The sequence below is a fragment of the Tachypleus tridentatus genome, chromosome 12 (assembly GCF_004210375.1).
Source record: "Tachypleus tridentatus isolate NWPU-2018 chromosome 12, ASM421037v1, whole genome shotgun sequence".
NCBI classification, from domain to species: Eukaryota; Metazoa; Arthropoda; class Merostomata; order Xiphosura; family Limulidae; genus Tachypleus; species Tachypleus tridentatus.
This window is the reverse complement of record NC_134836.1, coordinates 125,994,605-126,019,636: the sequence shown is the minus strand read 5'-3', so window position 1 is coordinate 126,019,636 and position 25,032 is coordinate 125,994,605. Positions and strand designations below refer to the sequence as shown.

The following is a 25,032-nucleotide window of genomic DNA, read 5'->3' as shown; positions in this document are numbered from 1 at the left end:
GTTGACCGTGCTGGAGTTTCTAAAGGGTTAGTGTTTCTGTGAAGTATCACATTAGTTTGTATCATAGTATTCAGTAATTGTATTTTCTAATAATTTTTATAGCAAGGATTGGTTTTACCAACATTATTTTGTTTTGTTAATTTACTGTAAATTCGATTTTGGTCAATTTTTTTTTAGAACTCATGTTTTTCAATAAAATCGGGTTTGACACTTCCTTGTTTGTGTAGCAGACTGTAGATCTAGGATTTTGTGGTTAACACTCCATTACCGTTTTAAAAAAAGTGTAATTACTACTCTGGGTCTGTGGACATACCATAAAACAATTGATGGTCAAATATCACTATTCAGTCTACAGGAGTATCCAAGGTGTTTGAGGTAGATGGTTTTGGCACTCCTTACTTAAATACACCTGTCTCTGGTTAGCTTATTTATATTTGTGCAAAAGTCAGTAAACAAATGACTTTATTTAACTTGCACAAACAACTGTTATAAACATGGATTTCCAAGTTTTTCAATTAAAAAATAATTTACAAACTAAATAAGATAATTATGGAAACCTAAATTTGCAATAGTATCAGTTAATACAATATATATTTTTGCTTTAACCTTTGCCACAGATATAGATATGAATGAAAAAACTGATGTAAAAAAATAATTCCATTGAAAATTGACAAACAAGATAAATAAAATAAGCCTGTAAATAAATCAAGGCTGCCGTAAAGTTTTAAGTGTGACCAATCTGATATGGAAAGGTATGAATCAGAATTATATATTGACATTTTTATTTACTAGGTGGTGTGACATCACAAAATAAATGGTCACTTTTGGGAAAACAAAAATGTAACAAATCTTTCTGTTGCAAAATGTTTACACACACTAACCTTAGATGTGTTTGCTTCAAGGATTAAAATTTCTAAGGAAGAGATATTCTTTGTATTTAATGGTGTTAAAAAACAAAGGAATATGGATCATTTTGGGGTGCCAAGAACATAAAGAAACTAATCATTCATACTTCAGCTGTGTTAAGTAAAGTGTAGCATTTTGTAATGGAAACTACATTTCACGACTATTGTCAAGATGCACAGATGTGCATAGTCATTGAATAACTACAATTATTTTGTTTCATTCAGCTTAGAACAAGGTTCTTACCAACATATTGAAACTATGCTTGTTTTCATGTAAGAAAACAGTAGTTTGACATGGTATTGTTGCTCATATTATTTTGTACAACAGTCTAACACGGTATTATTGCTCATGTTATTTTGTACAATAGTCTGACACGGTATTGTTGCTCATATTATTTTGTACAACAGTCTGATATGGTATTGTTGCTCATATTATTTTGTACAACAGTCTGACATGGTGTTGTTGCTCATGATATTTTGTACAACAGTCTGACATGGTATTGTTGCTCCTATTATTTTGTACAACAGTCTGACATGGTGTTGTTGCTCATATTATTTTGTACAACAGTCTGACATGGTATTGTTGCTCCTATTATTTTGTACAACAGTCTGACAGTGTATTGTTGCTCATATTATTTTGTACAACAGTCTGACACGGTATTGTTGCTCATGTTATTTTGTACAACAGTCTGACACGGTATTGTTGCTCATATTATTTTGTACAACAGTCTGACACGGTATTGTTGCTCATATTATTTTGTACAACAGTCTGACACGGTATTGTTGCTCCTATTATTTTGTACAATAGTCTGACATGGTATTGTTGCTCATATTATTTTGTACAACAGTCTGACATGGTGTTGTTGCTCATGTTATTTTGTACAACAGTCTGACATGGTATTGTTGCTCATATTATTTTGTACAACAGTCTGACATGGTATTGTTGCTCATATTATTTTGTACAACAGTCTGACATGGTATGGTTGCTCCTATTATTTTGTACAACAGTCTGACATGGTATGGTTGCTCCTATTATTTTGTACAACAGTCTGACATGGTATTGTTGCTCATATTATTTTGTACAACAGTCTGACACGGTATTGTTGCTCATATTATTTTGTACAACAGTCTGACACGGTATTGTTGCTCCTATTATTTTGTACAACAGTCTGACATGGTATTGTTGCTCCTATTATTTTGTACAATAGTCTGACACGGTATTGTTGCTCATATTATTTTGTACAACAGTCTGACATGGTGTTGTTGCTCATGTTATTTTGTACAACAGTCTGACATGGTATTGTTGCTCATATTATTTTGTACAACAGTCTGACATGGTATTGTTGCTCATATTATTTTGTACAACAGTCTGACATGGTATGGTTGCTCCTATTATTTTGTACAACAGTCTGACATGGTATGGTTGCTCCTATTATTTTGTACAACAGTCTGACATGGTATTGTTGCTCATATTATTTTGTACAACAGTCTGACATGGTATTGTTGCTCATATTATTTTGTACAACAGTCTGACACGGTATTGTTGCTCATATTATTTTGTACAACAGTCTGACATGGTATTGTTGCTCCTATTATTTTGTCAACAGTCTGACACGGTATTGTTGCTCATATTATTTTGTACAATAGTCTGACACGGTATTGTTGCTCATATTATTTTGTACAACAGTCTGACACGGTATTGTAGCTCCTATTATTTTGTACAACAGTCTGACACGGTATTGTTGCTCATATTATTTTGTACAACAGTCTGACATGGTATTGTTGCTCCTATTATTTTGTACAACAGTCTGACACGGTATTGTTGCTCATATTATTTTGTACAACAGTCTGACATGGTATTGTTGCTCCTATTATTTTGTACAACAGTCTGACATGGTATTGTTGCTCATTTTATTTTGTACAATAGTCTGACACGGTATTGTTGCTCATTTTATTTTGTACAATAGTCTGACACGGTATTGTTGCTCATATTATTTTGTACAATAGTCTGACACAGTATTGTTGCTCATATTATTTTGTACAACAGTCTGACACGGTATTGTTGCTCCTATTATTTTGTACAACAGTCTGACATGGTATTGTTGCTCATATTATTTTGTACAACAGTCTGACACGGTATTGTTGCTCATATTATTTTGTACAACAGTCTGACATGGTATTGTTGCTCCTATTATTTTGTCAACAGTCTGACACGGTATTGTTGCTCATATTATTTTGTCAACAGTCTGACACGGTATTGTTGCTCATATTATTTTGTACAATAGTCTGACACGGTATTGTTGCTCATATTATTTTGTACAACAGTCTGACACGGTATTGTAGCTCCTATTATTTTGTACAACAGTCTGACACGGTATTGTTGCTCATATTATTTTGTACAACAGTCTGACACGGTATTGTTGCTCCTATTATTTTGTACAACAGTCTGACACGGTATTGTTGCTCATATTATTTTGTACAACAGTCTGACATGGTATTGTTGCTCCTATTATTTTGTACAACAGTCTGACATGGTATTGTTGCTCCTATTATTTTGTACAACAGTCTGACACGGTATTGTTGCTCATTTTATTTTGTACAATAGTCTGACACGGTATTGTTGCTCATTTTATTTTGTACAATAGTCTGACACGGTATTGTTGCTCATATTATTTTGTACAACAGTCTGACATGGTATTGTTGCTCATATTATTTTGTACAGCAGTCTGACATGGTATTGTTGCTCATATTTTGTACAACAGTCTGACATGGTATTGTTGCTCATATTTTGTACAACAGTCTGACATGGTATTGTTGCTCATATTATTTTGTACAACAGTCTGACATGGTATTGTTGCTCATATTATTTTGTACAGTAGTCTGACATGGTATTGTTGCTCATATTTTGTACAACAGTCTGACATGGTATTGTTGCTCATATTATTTTGTACAGTAGTCTGACATGGTATTGTTGCTCATATTATTTTGTACAGTAGTCTGACATGGTATTGTTGCTCATATTATTTTGTACAACAGTCTGACATGGTATTGTTGCTCATATTATTTTGTACAGTAGTCTGACATGGTATTGTTACTCATATTATTTTGTACAACAGTCTGACATGGTATTCTTACTTATGTTATTTTGTACAACAGTTTGACACGGTATTGTTGCTCATATTATTTTGTACAACAGTCTGACATGGTATTGTTGCTCATATTATTTTGTACAGTAGTCTGACATGGTATTGTTGTTCATGTTATTTTGTACAACAGTCTGACATGGTATTGTTGCTCATATTATTTTGTACAGTAGTCTGACATGGTATTGTTGTTCATGTTATTTTGTTTGTCTGTTGATCAAATTGGCTTTTATGCCAGTAGTTTTAGCTCCATTGCAATCAAAGTCCATCTCAGTCCTGCTAAGATTCTAATTTTCACATTTCTAACTAGTTTTAGCTGTAACAAGCATATTGATTGACCAAGGACTGAATTATTAAAAGTGTCAGCCTAGTGCTGGTACTAAATGAAGACTGGCACCACTACAGTTTTGTGGATGATCCCCCATTGTTCTGTCATTAAGCATACAGTATTTATTTTCAAGGCTTTAAATTATTATTTCATAAGCACCCTGTGCTTATTTTACCATGTATCACAAACCTTTCCAACAGAAGTAATTGATACTTGTTGATAAGAGACAGTTTTTCAAATTTAATTATACAGTATTGAGTATTTAAGTGGATGTATTTTTTCTGCTCTATAGGTATGGTTTTGTGACATTTGAAAATGAAGAAGCAGCTATACTAGTCCAGAATGAGGTGAGACTTTCTGTTTCATCAACAAGCAGCTGCATTTTAATTTTAGTTCAAGTTTACTTCTGTGGTACTCAAAGTGTGGTGCTTGTTAGATGACCATATTACAAACAAAAAACAACAGAATGTTTACCTTATAGAAATCTATGAATTTTTCCAGTGTTCTGTAGTATTTATCCGTATTGTTCAGTTCAACCATACTTGTAAATATAAGTTTGCTTTATTTTGCCTTGTTTTTTAAAGTAACTTGTAAGTAATTTTAAAACGCATATCAATAAACAAAGATTAGTCCAGGACTTTAAATTGCAATTTGTATCATGTAGAAACTTTTGTCACTTTTTTCCAGTTTGAAACAAGATGTGTAGATTGTATGTATAGGGTAATCAAATCCAGGTGTCCATTTTTTATGTTTTGTTATTTTAAATTTTTTTAGTTGTTAGTACAAGTGTGATGCATAAGTTGTTTTAATATCAATGATCTATTTATCTCAGACTAATGGAATTATTATAGGAAGCCAAATCATAGATCATTATTATTTTGGAAAGGTAAGTCTAAGAGCATTTGTATGTGTAAAACATGGTCATCAGGAAGAATAGATTCTTGAAACGTTTGAGTTCAATGCAGGTAAAAACACTATTAAAGTTTTGATGACGAGGAATCCACTTCAGAGATGACGTGAACGAATAGTTAAAAAAAAATCTTTATTGCAAATTTAATTCAATAATAAACGTACAACATTTCAACAAGGCTTAGTGATCATTATGTGATCAGGTTTGGTACTGAAAGTTGCCTCTGCAAACTATTAGGAACTCCTGAACCATTACCATATGACCCAAATTTTAACAGGGTTGAATTCTAAGCCAGCTGTTGTAATCTGTGTATTTATAATTTTGTTAAAGTTGAGAACTTGGAGTACTTCTTCTAAATGAACCGAGTCATTATGTTAAAAATTTATTGTAGGTGGTTAAATTGATATATGCATGAGTTTAAATTAAAATATGTTTTTATTGTATTGGCAATAAACAATTTTTAAAGTTTAAGATATATTAGGTATAAAATGAGGATTTTATGTTCATGTATTTTTACTATGAAATATGATGGAAGGCTTAAATTTTAGGTGAATTTATTGTTGTTATGCTAAGGTGTTCATTTACTTTCAAGTAACATGTATGGTTGTTCCTCTTGTAAAGAGTTGGCTTCTTTTATTATTCCATGTACCCCAGCACTTCTCTTTGTAGTAGCTGTATTGTGTTTGTGATAAATTGAATAAACAGTGTTTGTAGATGTCATGAATAAATTAACTCTTTACTTTGTTTGTGTGTTTCTTTTAGTTTTCATGGTAAAATGTGATTGGGTGATGAACTTCTATATTGTGGATAACCAAAATTAAAACTTTATATGTGAACATTTTCTGGTTTCTTCTACATATAATATGAAACCAATGCTTGTTTTATGTAAAACATTTAATAATACAGATATACTTGGTTTCTTCTACATATAATATGAAACCAATGCTTGTTTTATGTAAAACATTTAATAATACAGATATACTTGGTTTCTTCTACATATAATATGAAACCAATGCTTGTTTTATATAAAACATTTAATAATACAGATATACTTGGTTTCTTCTACATATAATATGAAACCAATGCTTGTTTCTTTTATAATGAAAAAAAAATAATTTGTTCACACAATTGATCTCATTTTCAGTATACACATATTTAGGCTTAATCCTTTATAAGGTTGATCTTTATTCGAACTACCTGTTAAATGTAGTTTTCATGCATGCAAAATGTCACTGCATCATTCATGTTAATTGTGATAAACTGTTTTATTTTAATTTTGTGTCTCATAACTGAGAGACATTTACCTTTTTTTTGATTTCCATGTGTTCATACTGATTCTCCGATATCTTTGAAACAGTGCAGGTTTTAAATAGGTCACATAAGATGTAATAACCTAATATGTACAAGAAATCAAGAGAAGTCATACATTAACAAACCTTACTTTTCTGGTGATTTATAACTGGTTTTAGTAAAATTTATTAATCTTTTTTCACTAGATTTAATAGTCACTCTTGTTAAATAGGGTTAGGGAGTTTGATTATTTTAATGCTAATTACACCTAAAGTAAGTTTTTCATAAAGGGATTTCGTTTTTGAATGTTTAAAAGAATATGCTAGTTTTTACTAGAAGTGTTATTGGACTTGCTGTCACTTGTTCAAGTTCATTTTCAAGAGTGAAGTTAAGATCTGTGGATTAGGTTTAATCTCAGTAATGTAATGAAGGGAAACATTATTAAGGTTAAATGGTGTTATTGCTTCACAGTTTTGTTAGAGCACATCTGCTAAACAGAATTGATTTTATGTTTCAACTGTAATTATTTCTTGTTTCTGTGTTATGTGTAACAATAGCTGTGGTCGAGTGATTAATAAATGTTGGTACTTTACATTGACGGACTCGATTGAGATGTCTACTCTCCGATACTCATCATTATGAAGGAAAAGAGTAGCTTGTAGATGTGTAATTAAATGGGGTGTCACCAGTGTTGATACTGGTGTGAGTGTACTGAGCAGGGCTTCCCTGATTCACAGAGATTTAGCTTTTCATTATTGTCCTCAGAACTTCAACTTCTGTTTGTTTTAGTATTGTACTTGTATGTAAAAAAACGACATATCACTCAGTACCAGATGGACATTCAAGAATTGCAGCAGGAAGGTGCTTATGTTGGCCACTTGAACTGATAGGTTGCTAAGTGCATGATTTGAGAAAGATGATGGTATTATTGTACAAGTAGAAATACCTTTTTAACAGGTGTATTAGCATATGTTATCTTGGTGTATTATTAGTTTGTGGATATATTAAAACAAGGATTTTATTTTATGGGTGGATGAGGTGGAAGTCCGAGTATATTCCTGCTTTAGGTTCCCACTACCATCCCTCACCATATATACGTTATTGTTTGATTGAATATTTTTATTTCTAGTGGATAGTGCATACACCTGTCATCTTGATGAGTAAACTGGAATGGATGACAACTGGTTGTCATAGAAACACAAGTGTAAAGGATGACCTTTTGAAAGTATGCTTTTATCTTCAGGTCCTCTGTAGTTGTGTTTTACAAGAAGCAGTTGCTGTCTATTCCAGTTTACACATGTTGTTTACTCTGAAACAATTGTATCAAATAATTACTGTTACATTAATTTTATTATTATTACCCTTCCTAGGCAGAGAACATAGTATTAAAGGACAGAAGATTAAACATAGCTGCAGCAGTGAAGAAACAGGTCAGTTGGACATGATCTTTGTCTTTTCTTTTTTTGAGAACAAGCTTTGATGCAGTGAAACTGTTGAAAGTAGAACTTACCATATCTTCAAGGTTCAATAAACTAGTAACAAGGCTTATTTAGAAAAGGAATTTCTTGTAATTATAATAATAATTTATAGTAATTTGTTGATTTCTAATTCAGCAGTGTGTTAGTAATTTCAATAAAGGTTTTAATCAGTTGATGACTTATAGTAAAGAAACATCATTTGTTCTTACTGTGTAATGTTATGAGTAAACAAACTATAAGCGTTGGTCTGGTTTTGTATAAATTTATTACAAGAGATATAATTGATAAGCATATATAAGTTTAATTAAAATTAAATTTACCACAGAATTAGGAATTCAAATCATAAATGTTTTTCCACCTTTTAATTTCCTTTACTAGATTAATTAATAGTTTTCCAGTAATATGGTTGTGAGTAATAATATATGTAATATTTCTAGCATATCCTGAATATTAAAATTTAGAAATATGGTTGTGAGTAATAATATATAATGATATATGAAATATTTCTAGCATCTCATAAATATTAATATTTTCAAACTATTTACTTAAAAATGTTTTATATTTCGATCATATTCAATGATTAAATTTTGGTTTTCGCACTTGATTAATCTTGTAGGAGAATGATATACAAAAATTATAATATTAAAAATTATCATTAAGTTTATCATAAAGTGAAAACTGTCTGAGTTTCTGATGTAAAAATATTGTTATTCCTTTCAGTTCCTTATGAGAGCCGACGGTAAGTTTTGATTTCCTGGTTCTGGTAATTCTGGTTTTTTGTTGAAGTATCTCACAAGCTTTCTGTTTAAAAATAAATGTACATAGGTTCAAAGGATAATCTTCACTGCACTAATAACACAAAACTAATGAGATTGCTGTACAAGTAACAGTAAACTAGGTCCTGTAACTATTAATCTCACAGTAGTCTGATAACTTCAGACGTGAGTTCTGAAAGTCATAATTCTTAATTAGCTGTTAATCTTTGAGTTTTGGAAATACAAAACGTGCTTCTGAGTTGTTATACTGTTACTTTTTGTAGTTGTTGTTTGTTTGTTATTTAGTTAGGGCTGCATCATTTTTGTTTTCAAACTTTAGTCGGTGTTTTGGTTATCGAACTCGTGCATCATATAGGACTTTTAATTAAATTTGTAATATTTAAATATAAATAAATTCAACAGCCATATTTGTTACTATAATAATAATATACTAAGTATCTTACAAAACCATGAGTCTTTGAATAGTATTTCACAATTGTTCGACTTTAACATGATATTTTAACATGATACTTTAGCATGATACTTTAACATGATATTTTAACGTGTGGGATCAAAACCTGTTAGTGGTTGTTCTTGTTTTTCAAGTACAAATATTTACTCATATCTTCCTCAATTCTTGACCAATTTAAGATATAATGACAGTTTTGGACTCGCGTGGTCAAACCCTTTTGATTGATGCATTAACACAGATTAATTTATTCTAGTCCTGTCTAAAATAATTTCAAACTGAGGATAGGCTGGTAAGATCCTGATAAACAATGCACCCCACATTTTTAATTGCTAGCACATAAAAAATATAGCTAATTAAAAGTGTGAGAAAAACGGCTTCACAGAGTAATTTACTCTAATACAGCTTTGAAGAATTTCAAGTGCTGTGGCTACTGAGGATTCCCTCTGATTTCTTTTGCACAAAACATGCTAGCCCTTTCAACCATGGATGTGTTATAATATGATGGTCAATCCCACTATTTGTTGATAAAAGAGTATTCTAAGATTTGGCGGTCTTACACTGCTAAGTTAGGGATGGCTAGTGCAGATAGCCCACATGTAGCTTTATGCAAAACTCATAGTCTTACACTGCTAAGTTAGGGATGGCTAGTGCAGATAGCCCACATGTAGCTTTGTGTAAAACTCATAGTCTTACACTGCTAAGTTAGGGATGGCTAGTGCAGATAGCCCACATGTAGCTTTGTGTAAAACTCATAGTCTTACACTGCTAAGTTAGGGATGGCTAGTGCAGATAGCCCACATGTAGCTTTGTACAAAACTCATAGTCTTACATTGCTAAGTTAGGGACGGCTAGTGCAGATAGCCCACATGTAGCTTTGTACAAAACTCATAGTCTTACATTGCTAAGTTAGGGACGGCTAGTGCAGATAGCCCACATGTAGCTTTGTGTAAAACTCATAGTCTTACACTGCTAAGTTAGGGATGGCTTGTGCAGATAGCCCAAATGTAGCTTTGTGCAAAACTCAGAAATTAAAAACCAAACCTAATTTCTTTCATTATTTGTACTTATTTCCTCTTCTGAGGCTGTGACCTTTGAGATATAAGTTTCAGTTGAGACCCTTTGAATTGAAAGTATTCAAGTAGCAATTTGTGAGTGAAAAGCTATAAATCTTACACCTAAATATGTTAACCCTTTTATTTGTGTGGGGTTATAATGTGATGATCAATCCCACTATCTATTAATAAAAAGAAACACAAGACTTGCCAGTAGGTAGTGTTGACTATCTGCCTTCCTTCTAGTTTATCACTTCAAAATAAGGGATGGCTAGCTTCACTAGCCATCAGCCAGCCTTCTGCAGAAATTCAACAAAGTAACTTCTGAATTGGGAGTCATATTTCAGTTTGTCTTCTTCATTTCTGGTTTCAAAATCTCCATCTGGTTTTACCGTTGTTTTTTTTAAGGTAACTGATAAGTTGTCTTCTCACAATAGTTTTGGCATGATGTTTTAAAATATTTTGCACAAGAAAATGATGGTTCTCTTTACTGTTGCCTATCCATTAAAAACAATATCTACCAAAACAAAAAGGTTCATTTAGGCCTAAGATTTTAGAACCTGTACAAGAAAAAATAAGCTTTTACAGTACGAGGAAATAATTACTGTTTGGTACACCTGAGAAGAAACTGATTGAAACAGTTATTATTAGTTTTAACAGAAAGTAACAAAATAATTACTGTTTGGTACACCTGAGAAGAAACTGATTGAAACAGTTATTATTAGTTTTAACAGAAAGTAACAAAATAATTACTGTTTGGTACACCTGAGAAGAAACTGATTGAAACAGTTATTATTAGTTTTAACAGAAAGTAACAAAATAATTACTGTTTGGTACACCTGAGAAGAAACTGATTGAAACAATTATTATTAGTTTTAACAGAAAGTAACAAAATAATTACTGTTTGGTACACCTGAGAAGAAACTGATTGAAACAGTTATTATTAGTTTTAACAGAAAGTAACAAAATAATTACTGTTTGGTACACCTGAGAAGAAACTGATTGAAACAGTTATTATTAGTTTTAACAGAAAGTAACAAAATAATTACTGTTTGGTACACCTGAGAAGAAACTGATTGAAACAGTTATTATTAGTTTTAACAGAAAGTAACAAAATAATTACTGTTTGGTACACCTGAGAAGAAACTGATTGAAACAATTATTATTAGTTTTAACAGAAAGTAACAAAATAATTACTGTTTGGTACACCTGAGAAGAAACTGATTGAAACAGTTATTATTAGTTTTAACAGAAAGTAACAAAATAATTACTGTTTGGTACACCTGAGAAGAAACTGATTGAAACAGTTATTATTAGTTTTAACAGAAAGTAACAAAATAATTACTGTTTGGTACACCTGAGAAGAAACTGATTGAAACAGTTATTATTAGTTTTAACAGAAAGTAACAAAATAATTACTGTTTGGTACACCTGAGAAGAAACTGATTGAAACAATTATTATTAGTTTTAACAGAAAGTAACAAAATAATTACTGTTTGGTACACCTGAGAAGAAACTGATTGAAACAGTTATTATTAGTTTTAACAGAAAGTAACAAAATAATTACTGTTTGGTACACCTGAGAAGAAACTGATTGAAACAATTATTATTAGTTTTAACAGAAAGTAACAAAATAATTACTGTTTGGTACACCTGAGAAGAAACTGATTGAAACAGTTATTATTAGTTTTAACAGAAAGTAACAAAATAATTACTGTTTGGTACACCTGAGAAGAAACTGATTGAAACAGTTATTATTAGTTTTAACAGAAAGTAACAAAATAATTACTGTTTGGTACACTTGAGAAGAAACTGATTGAAACAGTTATTATTAGTTTTAACAGAAAGTACCAATGTTTTGGTGGCAACATTAAACAAGAGTAAATCTGCATATTAGTTTTATATAACATGTTGCATTAGTTTAGGGCTGCATCATTTAAAAAGGGTGAAAATCACAGAATGTTGTTGTAAAGTCATCTTCAAGAAGGCTACCTTTACTTAGAGTTGTTCTATTTTACCTTTTGTACTCTTAGAATGGACTGAAACGTTTGTTACATCTAGGACACACTGCACATTTACTAGAAACGGTTCTTCTGTTTCTTGTGGGTTTCATTGGTTGAGGTCTGATGTGTCATATTCAAATCTGTCAACCACTGAATGATATAAGAGAATAAAAATGGTTATTGTGAAGAACAAAATCTTTTATTGTTTTTATGGTTGAATTGTTTGGACTCTAACATTTATTTATCTATTTTGGTAAATATTTTTACAATATCATTGATTATGTGTATATGAACAACATTGTTTTTATTAGTTTTATTAGTTTGTGACAACTGAAACAGTTTTAATAGTTAGTGACAACTGAAACAGTTTTATTGGTTAGTGACAACTGAAACAGTTTTATTAGTTAGTGACAACTGAAACAGTTTTATTAGTTAGTGACAACTGAAACAGTTTTATTAGTTAGTGACAACTGAAACAGTTTTATTGGTTAGTGACAACTGAAACAGTTTTATTGGTTAGTGACGACTGAAACAGTTTTATTGGTTAGTGACGACTGAAACAGTTTTATTGGTTAGTGACAACTGAAACAGTTTTATTAGTTAGTGATGACTTTTCTTTCTTGAGAGTGTTCGATTCTTTCACACTGTACATGCACACCTTAGCCCTAGTTTGAACAACATGTTTTGTCTATGTTATTGATATAAATATCAATAGAGTATCTATGCCCCTGAAGAAAGGTCCCCTTTTTAAAAGAACTTGGATTATAGGGTTTTTATTTTGTGTCCATCCTTCTTGAACCTACGTGTTTTTGTAACATCATGAGTCAAACATCTAAACAAATAATTAATATTGAACTAATTCTTGGCATTTGGTCACACCACATAATATTTTTGTTAGTTTTAAGTTAACAGTAAAAACACATTGTGTTATACACAGACTCTGTACACCTGGAAATGTACAAAGGCTTCTGGAAACTCCTGGAAGTAATTTACTGTTAAAAAAAAATTCACTTCACATAAACACAAGAAATTCATATTTAGAGAAATGTATGTTATTTCTTACTTTTAATGTGTTTATGAAAGACTACTCACCTAATGTTTCTATGTATGTATGTGAGTGTTATATCACTTACACTTGTTTATGTCTTGTTATTAATAAGCTAGCTGAGCTATGTGAGTGTTATATCACGTACAGTTGTTTATGTCTTGTTATTAATAAGCTGAACTATGTTAGTGTTATATCCATACACTTGTTTATGTCTTGTTATTAATAAGCTAGCTGAGCTATGTGAGTGTTATATCACGTACACTTGTTTATGTCTTGTTATTAATAAGCTAGCTGAGCTATGTGAGTGTTATATCACGTACAGTTGTTTATGTCTTGTTATTAATAAGCTGAACTATGTTAGTGTTATATCACGTACACTTGTTTATGTCTTGTTATTAATAAGCTAGCTGAGCTATGTGAGTGTTATATCACGTACACTTGTTTATGTCTTGTTATTAATAAGCTAGCTGAGCTATGTGAGTATTATATCACGTACACTTGTTTATGTCTTGTTATTAATAAGCTTGCTATGTGAGTATTATATCACGTACACTTGTTTATGTCTTGTTATTAATAAGCTGGCTGAGCTATGTGAGTGTTATATCACGTACACTTGTTTATGTCTTGTTATTAATAAGCTTGCTATGTGAGTATTATATCCGCATTACACTTGTTTATGTCTTGTTATTAATAAGCTGGCTGAGCTATGTGAGTGTTATATCCGCATTACACTTGTTTATGTCTTGTTATTAATAAGCTTGCTATGTGAGTATTATATCACGTACACTTGTTTATGTCTTGTTATTAATAAGCTGGCTGAGCTATGTGAGTGTTATATCACGTACACTTGTTTATGTCTTGTTATTAATAAGCTTGCTATGTGAGTATTATATCACGTACACTTGTTTATGTCTTGTTATTAATAAGCTAGCTATGTGAGTATTATATCACGTACACTTGTTTATGTCTTGTTATTAATAAGCTGGCTGAGCTATGTGAGTGTTATATCACGTACAGTTGTTTATGTCTTGTTATTAATAAGCTTGCTATGTGAGTATTATATCACGTACACTTGTTTATGTCTTGTTATTAATAAGCTGGCTGAGCTATGTGAGTGTTATATCACGTACAGTTGTTTATGTCTTGTTATTAATAAGCTAGCTATGTGAGTATTATATCGCATTACACTTGTTTATGTCTTGTTATTAATAAGCTGGCTGAGCTATGTGAGTGTTATATCACGTACACTTGTTTATGTCTTGTTATTAATAAGCTAGCTGAACTATGTGAGTGTTATATCACGTACACTTGTTTATGTCTTGTTATTAATAAGCTAGCTGAACTATGTGAGTGTTATATCACGTACACTTGTTTATGTCTTGTTATTAATAAGCTAGCTGAGCTATGTGAGTGTTATATCACGTACACTTGTTTATGTCTTGTTATTAATAAGCTGGCTGAGCTATGTGAGTGTTATATCACATACACTTGTTTATGTCGTGTTATTAATAAGCTAGCTATGTGAGTGTTATATCACGTACACTTGTTTATGTCTTGTTATTAATAAGCTGGCTGAGCTATGTGAGTGTTATATCACGTACACTTGTTTATGTCTTGCTATTAATAAGCTAGCTGAGCTATGTTAGTGTTATATTACGTACACTTGTTTATGTCTTGTTATTAATAAGCTGAACTATGTGAGTGTTATATCACGTACACTTGTTTATGTCTTGTTATTAATAAGCTAGCTGAGCTATGTGAGTGTTATATCACGTACAGTTGTTTGTCTTGTTATTAATAAGCTAGCTGAGCTATGTTAGTGTTATATCACATACACTTGTTTATGTCTTGTTATTAATAAGCTAGCTGAGCTATGTGAGTGTTATATCACGTACACTTGTTTATGTCTTGTTATTAATAAGCTAGCTGAGCTATGTGAGTGTTATATCACGTACAGTTGTTTGACTTGTTATTAATAAGCTAGCTGAGCTATGTGAGTGTTATATCACGTACAGTTGTTTGTCTTGTTATTAATAAGCTAGCTGAGCTATGTGAGTGTTATATCGCATTACAGTTGTTTGTCTTGTTATTAATAAGCTAGCTGAGCTATGTGAGTGTTATATCCGCATTACACTTGTTTATGTCTTGTTATTAATAAGCTAGCTGAGCTATGTTAGTGTTATATCACATACTCTTGTTTATGTCTTGTTATTAATAAGCTAGCTGAGCTATGTGAGTGTTATATCACATACACTTGTTTATGTCTTGCTATTAATAAGCTAGCTGAGCTATGTTAGTGTTATATCACGTACACTTGTTTATGTCTTGTTATTAATAAGCTAGCTGAGCTATGTGAGTGTTATATCACATACACTTGTTTATATCTTGTTATTAATAAGCTAGCTGAGCTATGTGAGTGTTATATCACGCACAGTTGTTTTGTCTTGTTATTAATAAGCTAGCTGAGCTATGTGAGTGTTATATCACGTACAGTTGTTTGTCTTGTTATTAATAAGCTAGCTGAGCTATGTGAGTGTTATATCACGTACACTTGTTTATGTCTTGTTATTAATAAGCTCGCTATGTGAGTGTTATATCACGTACACTTGTTTATGTCTTGTTATTAATAAGCTAGCTGAGCTATGTTAGTGTTATATCACATACTCTTGTTTATGTCTTGTTATTAATAAGCTAGCTGAGCTATGTGAGTGTTATATCATGTACACTTGTTTATGTTTTGTTATTAATAAGCTCGCTATGTGAGTGTTATATCACGTACACTTGTTTATGTCTTGTTATTAATAAGCTAGCTGAGCTATGTGAGTGTTATATCACGCATTACACTTGTTTATGTCTTGTTATTAATAAGCTCGCTATGTGAGTGTTATATCCGCATTACACTTGTTTATGTCTTGTTATTAATAAGCTAGCTGAGCTATGTGAGTGTTATATCACATACACTTGTTTATGTCTTGTTATTAATAAGCTCGCTATGTGAGTGTTATATCACGTACAGTTGTTTATGTCTTGTTATTAATAAGCTGAACTATGTGAGTGTTATATCACGTACACTTGTTTATGTCTTGTTATTAATAAGCTAGCTGAGCTATGTTAGTGTTATATCGCATTACACTTGTTTATGTCTTGTTATTAATAAGCTAGCTGAGCTATGTGAGTGTTATATCGCATTACACTTGTTTATGTCTTGTTATTAATAAGCTAGCTGAGCTATGTGAGTGTTATATCACGTACACTTGTTTATGTTTTGTTATTAATAAGCTCGCTATGTGAGTGTTATATCACGTACACTTGTTTATGTCTTGTTATTAATAAGCTAGCTGAGCTATGTGAGTGTTATATCACGTACACTTGTTTATGTCTTGTTATTAATAAGCTCGCTATGTGAGTGTTATATCACATTACACTTGTTTATGTCTTGTTATTAATAAGCTAGCTGAGCTATGTGAGTGTTATATCATGCATTACACTTGTTTATGTCTTGTTATTAATAAGCTAGCTGAGCTATGTGAGTGTTATATCACATACACTTGTTTATATCTTGTTATTAATAAGCTAGCTGAGCTATGTGAGTGTTATATCGCATTACACTTGTTTATGTCTTGTTATTAATAAGCTAGCTGAGCTATGTTAGTGTTATATCACGTACACTTGTTTATGTCTTGTTATTAATGAGCTAGCTGAGCTATGTGAGTGTTATATCACGTACACTTGTTTATGTCTTGTTATTAATAAGCTAGCTGAGCTATGTGAGTGTTATATCGCATTACACTTGTTTATGTTTTGTTATTAATAAGCTCGCTATGTGAGTGTTATATCACTTACACTTGTTTATGTCTTGTTATTAATAAGCTAGCTGAGCTATGTGAGTGTTATATCACGTACACTTGTTTATGTCTTGTTATTAATAAGCTCGCTATGTGAGTGTTATATCACGTACACTTGTTTATGTCTTGTTATTAATAAGCTAGCTGAGCTATGTGAGTGTTATATCACATACACTTGTTTATATCTTGTTATTAATAAGCTAGCTGAGCTATGTGAGTGTTATATCACGTACACTTGTTTATGTCTTGTTATTAATAAGCTAGCTGAGCTATGTGAGTGTTATATCACGTACACTTGTTTATGTCTTGTTATTAATAAGCTAGCTATGTGAGTGTTATATCATGTACACTTGTTTATGTCTTGCTATGTGAGAAGTGTTTAAAGGGTCACATTTTTTATTGTTTAGACACTCCACATGTATTGAATGGTCCTGTAGTGTTTTATCACAATGGAGCTTTGTATGTCTACCAGAATCCTGGTGTCTCTTCACTCACATCTGACACTCCTTACAACTTTCCACAGTCCCACGTGAGTTGTTTTACATAATTTTTGCTGTTTTGTTTTGTTATTACTGAACTAAGTTTTTGACCAACTTTGGATATTAAAACATCAGATTATTTGTGTATAATGTTTTTTTATAAACAAAGTTGTAGCTATGATAAATAGTGGGTGATAGAAACCAGTCCAGCCTCTAGATGCTGGTGCCTTCAGTTACCTTCCTCATACCACCACCCAAAGATAGATTTTCCTGTTTGTAATTCTATCAAGTTTGAAAAGTTGTAAATTCGTTCACTGGGATAGCTTTTGTTGTAACATGAATGATGAGTCTGATCAAACAGTTTGAAATAAACTTTAATCTGGGCTGAGTTTAACTTTTCTGATTGTAATAATTTTTATACAAAGGACACATTGATGCTATATTTTAATATATCCATACAGTTTTGAAAATATTTATACAAGCCACAAAAACTGTTGTTTGAAAGAAAATAGGCTTTATGTGGTAAAAACTGTGGAATAGATTGTGTCTGATGTGCCCTGCTAAGTGCAAGTGAATTCATTTGGTGTGGGTTGTTTTTTTTTCAGTTTTGTGTGCAGGGTTTCTTGTGTGGACATTTAAAGTATTTTGGCATAAAGCTTATTTGTTTTGACTGTTTATGAAAAGTGTTTGTTTCTATTAAGTACCTTATGTTCCTAAATTATCAATGCACACTTCCTGGAAAACTGACAGCACATTATATTTATGTACATTAGCAGCTGCCAAAGAAAGTTACTAACTCTCGTTAAAGGTCGTTAAAATATGTTGCACGTTGTGAGGATCGGAAGAGGAGGAAACAAAACCTGATGGTAGCAACAGTTCTGATGATTTAGTAATTTATTAACACACGTAAACGTTCCAGTAAATTTTTAAAATTTATACGTAAGGTCATTTAATGAAGGGTTTCCAGATGTGATGAATATGTTTAGTACATTTAGAAATGATCCAATAACTGATGTGTTAAAATAAACAAATATTTTTTCAATTTAACCTTTCAAAAGTGGTTTATATTTTGTTCAAGGGCACATTCTATTTGGGCAAATATGGTAATTTTTGAAGTTAAATCTACTGCAACATTGACAAAGAATTTTTTTTATGCTTATGTAGAATGTTTTTTCAGTAATACTTTGTGCCAGATGGCAATGGTTACAGAGTGTAGGAGTCCTGGACTGTCAGAACAAGTCCTGGGCAGCGCTGTCTGTGAAGCTAGTGCTATCGAAGTGATGTGTTGTATTTTCCATAGTGAAGCTACTTAAAGTTGGGAAGGACGCCATTACTGTAAGCACGAGTCACGTTTAAACCGTGGTAGAGAACAACATGATTTAACCGTGTGTGGCAAAAGTTGTTATAACAGTAACATTGTGTATCATGAAATGTTTCAAATGTAATACTCTAGAAACAGGAATGTTCATGTGCTACACAACCATGACCTGACACAATTATATTGATTTTCAGGTTGGCTTCCCTATGCTCTACACTCAACCAGTTTATCTACCTCAACAATACCAGTACCACATGGTAAGTAACAATACCAGTACCATATGGTATTGTTTTTAGAAGAACAATCAATGTAAGGGATTATGATTTTAACCAAATTCCATGTTCTCATAAAACATTTTCACTAGAGAAACATCCATAAAAAATACTGCACAATTAACACCTGCAGAACCTGTTTTTTGATATAAGTGAAGTATGAAGAAATACATATCTTTGGATATTTTCTTTGAGATATCAATTATCCAGAATTGACAGCTGTTACTGTGTGCACTTCATCAACTCTAATACCAAAACTCCTAACAAAAACATTTCAGCAAAAAATTGAAACTTGTTTAACTTCTCTTTTGAGTTAAGTTGTTTGAAGTAACAAATTGGTGAAATCTGTGTTACATATTGTTCAATTCCATGTAACTGTTGATAAGATATTGAAAAAGTGATAAATGATAAATCAGTTTTTCACCTACAATAATAACGTGCAAATATATAGATATGATAAACATGTATAGAGTGTCACCATTGTTTGATGATTGAGAACTTCATAAGTGAAAGATGTTTCTCATCTGTTGACAGATATCTGGGGTTCCAGCACGTTCTGTGTACCCACCAGCTACTGTACATCCACCAGGTGGTGCTTCTGCACCCAGCACTGAGATGTACTATTATGTTAATGTTCCTGTTTGCAGTGTCGTACCAGGAACACCTGCTTATGTGACAAATCAGACAGACACGGCTGCTCCCGTGCATATTTTGGAACACACAGCAGAGGCATCGTTGGGAACAGCAGGAGAGGTAAAGTACACATTTACCTTCAGGTGATATGTATAGAGAGTACGTCAAGTTAAGTTGAAGGTATTAGGTTCTTTGTTGGTCTTTCTGTCTATATTGTGTTAGTTTAAAAGGCTATGTCAGCATTATGGTTTGTATAACTTCACTGGTTCAGAACGTATGATGCTGACAACCAAGTTATTAATTAATATTAATTAACTTTCATTATTAGCAGGACAGTTTTCTTACTTCTTAAAAGCCCTGAACTTTTGTTTGTGCAGTTGTAAAATGGTAAATTTGGGCACGTGGCTTGTTTTATTCTGGAGGAAACTACCTCATTCTGATGGCTATTAATATAATATATTAATTGATATAATAAAAGTTAAAATAATTTATTATTTTTACTGTTGAGATTAGTTAAATCATCTGTTTCCACTTTTAATATAAAACTTTGTTCAAAGCAAGATTCTTTGTAATAAAAGTGTATTTAGATGATTGTGAACAGCTACAAGAAATGATTTCAGATAACCACACATCTCTGTTTCCCTTATCTAGCATGACATGGTTGATACTGAAGTCCAGGTATCGTCTTCCACGTTTAGTATCACATGTAAACCTTTTGAGCTTGTGGAATAGATAGCTCTGGTTTTGTATGTATTGTAATAATGAACACGAGTTGCTAAGTTACATAAAAATGAATTGTCCATCTTCTGCATTTCAACAGTTATTTGGATATTTGAGTTCTGTATATTAATTTAAAAAGTTAAAGCAATGCAATTCTCAACTTGAATTTCCACATCAGTTTTAAGATACCCAGTTTTTAATTGGTAGTAGGATGTTTGTTTAGGTTTAGAAATCTGTGTTTGAGGTTTGATTCAGTTGGAGGGTCTCACTGATCAATTATCATACACGAGGGGCAGAAAGTAAGATATGTTGTGTAGAGGTTTTAATTACTTGAAATTTAACTTGGGAAAACAATGATAGTAAAGTGTAATGTTGAAATTAGTAGTTTTAGTTGTATGTTGTCTCTGAGACCTTGAAGCCATTACAGAACTGAATGTTGAACCATGGTTTGCCTCTTGTTATTGTAGAAAAGTATTTAGACATGCACTTTGGAACCTTGAGTTTATTATAAAAAACAACAGTTAAATCTCAGAGTGACCCAGACATTAACAGTGGGTACTGGCTGCTATCTTCCTAGTCTAACAGTGGGTACTGGCTGCTACCTTCCTAGTCTAACAGTGGGTACTGGCTGCTATCTTCCTAGTCTAACAGTGGGTACTGGCTGCTATCTTCCTAGTCTAACAGTGGGTACTGGCTGCTATCTTCCTAGTCTAACAGTGGGTACTGGCTGCTACCTTCCTAGTCTAACAGTGGGTACTGGCTGCTACCTTCCTAGTCTAACAGTGGGTACTGGCTGCTACCTTCCTAGTCTAACAGTGGGTACTGGCTGCTACCTTCCTAGTCTAACAGTGGGTACTGGCTGCTATCTTCCTAGTCTAACAGTGGGTACTGGCTGCTACCTTCCTAGTCTAACAGAGGGTACTGGCTGCTACCTTCCTAGTCTAACAGTGGGTACTGGCTGCTACCTTCCTAGTCTAACAGTGGGTACTGGCTGCTACCTTCCTAATCTAACAGTGGGCACTGGCTGCTACCTTCCTAATCTAACAGTGGGCACTGGCTGCTATCTTCCTAGTCTAACAGTGGGTACTGGCTGCTATCTTCCTAGTCTAACAGTGGGTACTGGCTGCTACCTTCCTAGTCTAACAGTGGGTACTGGCTGCTACCTTCCTAGTCTAACAGTGGGTACTGGCTGCTACCTTCCTAGTCTAACAGTGGGTACTGGCTGCTACCTTCCTAGTCTAACAGAAGGTATTGGCTGCTACCTTCCTAGTCTAACAGTTCAAAATTGAGTAATACATGTAAATGGTGTCTGCATAAGTTTGAGCAAATTTCTGAAGCAAACTTACTTTATGTGTGTTTTTGTGTAACAAGTGATGTTGGAACTGTATGTTGTTTTTTTAATAGAAATTTCCTCTATGTTCCTGGTTTTGTTTTCAGGTGCAGAAGAGCCGACTACCTTATTCCTCGAGACCAATCGCTTCCAGTGGTTGTGTTCATGGAAGTCACCCCAACATTGTTTCATCTTCAAGAGTTCCATGTTGCATCAACAACAACATGAGTCCTGGTGCTGGAGATGCAAGGGGGTTCATGTTTACTGAGAACTGTTTCCATCATTCTCAGTTCCACCTAAAGAAAGTCAATGGTGTCACAATTATGGCTCGTTCAACACCAGTTATCCATACAAATGCTACGTCCTTTTCCAAGAGCTCTGAAGCTGTGTGTAACAGGAGTAATATGAATGTTACTGCTAGACCCTTTTACTCCTCTGGTTACTCCTGCAAACCAGGACCGAAGCAAAACTAGTGCCAGAGTGACTAACCACCTGCAGACCCTTAAGTTATAAAATACAAACTTGGACTTTGTAAAACTAGAACTCAGTTTTAAACTAAGAACTGTTATACATTCCTGTTGTTTCTAGTCTTAATGAAAGCTGCAAAGAAAGTTTATTTAAATGATACATGAAAAGGAATCTCTACAGGCAGTTAAAATAATTAGTGTGGACTGTGGTCATTATTGATAATATACAAGAGTGTATATATATTTATACGTTTGTATAATTCTCTGGTATTAATACATACCAGTCAAATCAACATATTAAAAAAAACTGTTGTTTTTTTAAACTTTCATCATATAAATTAAGATAAATATTAATAATTATTTAATTTTACAGTTCAAGAATCTTACTTTTGTGGAGCTTCAAACAACTGTTGTTTTTATTTGCCACCCAATTATTAAACATCTTAAAAAAAAAGACAAACCAAAAGTACCATTTACAAAATTATTTTCTAAATGTTATGATTGTTATATGTAACTTTCAAATATTTGACTCACATAATCTAAGTTCAGTATCTTTTCTTTCAACAATAGGAATTTTTCACCGTTTGTTATAAATTTCAGTCCTACAGTTTACCTTGTTTTTTTTCTGGCGATCCTAATGTTGGACTAATGTATAAAACACGTGATGTTTTCTACAAAAGTATGTGTAACGTCTGTGATAATAGTCGATAATGTTAATAACAGCAGATTTTCGTAGTATATTTTTTCCCGTTAAATTTGATGTGATTTTATAACCTTTTACATAATTTTAAAACTAACTAATAGCTTCTGAGGCCCTAGTCAAATTATATTATACCATTGACAGAGAGTAATATATCCTGATCAGTGCATATATGTTATTAACGTGTGTTACTGTGTTTATGGACTAGCGATGTTATAGTGCCTTAAAAACCTATGTGGTTTATTATATACCTTTTTTAATACCAATGAAAGCTGATACCGATACCCATCGTGGGCACAGCATAAACAGCCCACTGTGTAGTTTTGTGCGTAAGTAATAAAAAACAAACAAAATTGAAGAGTGGTGTTCATCTATATAATTTACAAAACATACAAGTTCAATTTTAGTGTGTTTTTTAATAAATACATGTTTCTAAAACATTTGTTCAGGATTAGCCACCCAAAACTGGTTAACATCTTAAAAACAAGGGTTTTAATTTTGTGACGGGAAAATCCGAGGATGACAGTAGGGAAACAATTCGATGACAATTGTTTTTGTTCATGTACATAAATATAGCCTAACACGACATTTTGTGGAATCCAGGCTACAAATTCTGCGAAAATCCGATATTAAGATTTTCCGTCAGAGTTAATTATTACTGATTTACGCCAATAGATGGCACCAAAGCATGAATATACTATCATACATTGTCATGGGTTGATGATTCAGGAAGTCGGAACAAACACTTTTCAGATCCATTTATAATTTGTACATCTAACAAGAACAAACAAAAAGTCACTTAAGAAACGTGAATATATACATCTTATCCAATTAATTAAAACATCCTTTCTACCTATATAAACATCAAACGATAGTCTAATGGATTTCGGTTTATACCTCGTATCACCAGTTTAATCCTGCTACGTCATGATGGACTCGCAGAGTTACGTGTGGCTACATATTCAAACATTGGAACAAAGGCGCCAATCTACGACACATTCTTAAAATACGCCGAGTTACATTTATTACTCTATCTAATGGTTTACACTTTTAATCGAATTTATCTTTGTTTGTAATTGTTGACCCCTCACCCACTCCATATTTAACAGCTGCCACATATTTTACATTGACAAGCATTGTCTATCAACAGATGTGTTTCCTTCTGTCTTTCTTAAACACGAACACAATTGGAATTTTCAACCTGATGCACACGTGGCCTGGTCTCACAATTCAGATACAGCCGAACTTAATTTTGGTGAACTGACCAAAGAGAAAGAAAATAACGGTGTCCGTATATTGAAACTGGGTAAGGGGAGTGACAGTCATTTTTCTAACGTGAACAAAGCTGAAAGTGCGAAGTTTGTTCAATGGCTTCGAGTCTAAATCTTCGACTGATTTCGTTGACTTGTTTGTGTAGCTTTGTGCTTAACTATAAACAAAGGGCTATCTGTGCTCTGCTCACCACGAGTATCAAAACCCGGTTTCTAGCGTTGTAACTTCGCAGACGTACCCCCTGGGGCACTGTGAGTTTAAGTAACTCGAAGAATTTTTTTTTTTTTCAGACATAATTTTTTTTTTTTCTTGAGAATTGTTTGTTTTGTTGTCAAGTGTAAAGCTACACTTCGGATTATCTGTCTGTGCCAATCACGGGTATCGAATCCTATGTTTCTGGCGCCATACGCCTTCAGACAGACCATTGAATAACGATTGGTTTGGTTTGAGTTTCACGCAAAGCTACTCGAGGGTTATCTGCGTTAGCCGTCCCTAATTTTGCAGTGTAAGACTAAAGGGAAGGCAGCTAGTCATCACCACCCACCGCCAACTCTTGGGCTACTCTTTTACCAACGAATAGTGGGATTGACTGTCACATTATAACGCACCCAC

At 32.8% G+C, this 25,032-nt stretch overlaps 1 protein-coding gene across 1 annotated transcript; it reads left to right on the top strand.

Moving 5' to 3' along the window:
- The first annotated feature begins 10 nt into the window (after positions 1–10).
- On the top strand, positions 11–23,213 carry LOC143234622 (uncharacterized). Its single transcript, XM_076472092.1, has 8 exons — positions 11–26; positions 4,669–4,723; positions 7,947–8,006; positions 8,775–8,793; positions 17,637–17,758; positions 19,221–19,283; positions 19,833–20,051; positions 22,089–23,213. The coding sequence occupies exons 4-8, from the start codon at positions 8,781–8,783 to the stop codon at positions 22,452–22,454; spliced, it is 783 nt and encodes a 260-aa protein (XP_076328207.1). The 5' UTR covers positions 11–26; positions 4,669–4,723; positions 7,947–8,006; positions 8,775–8,780; the 3' UTR covers positions 22,455–23,213.
- Positions 23,214–25,032: the final 1,819 nt, after the last annotated feature.

Bases quoted from the DNA above. Each gene is read 5' to 3' on its own strand.
- LOC143234622 (XM_076472092.1), top strand. The intron at 19,284-19,832 runs GTAAGTAACAAT...ATCTGTTGACAG, and splicing joins AACAATACCAGTACCACATG to ATATCTGGGGTTCCAGCACG. The intron at 20,052-22,088 runs GTAAAGTACACA...TTTTGTTTTCAG, and splicing joins CGTTGGGAACAGCAGGAGAG to GTGCAGAAGAGCCGACTACC.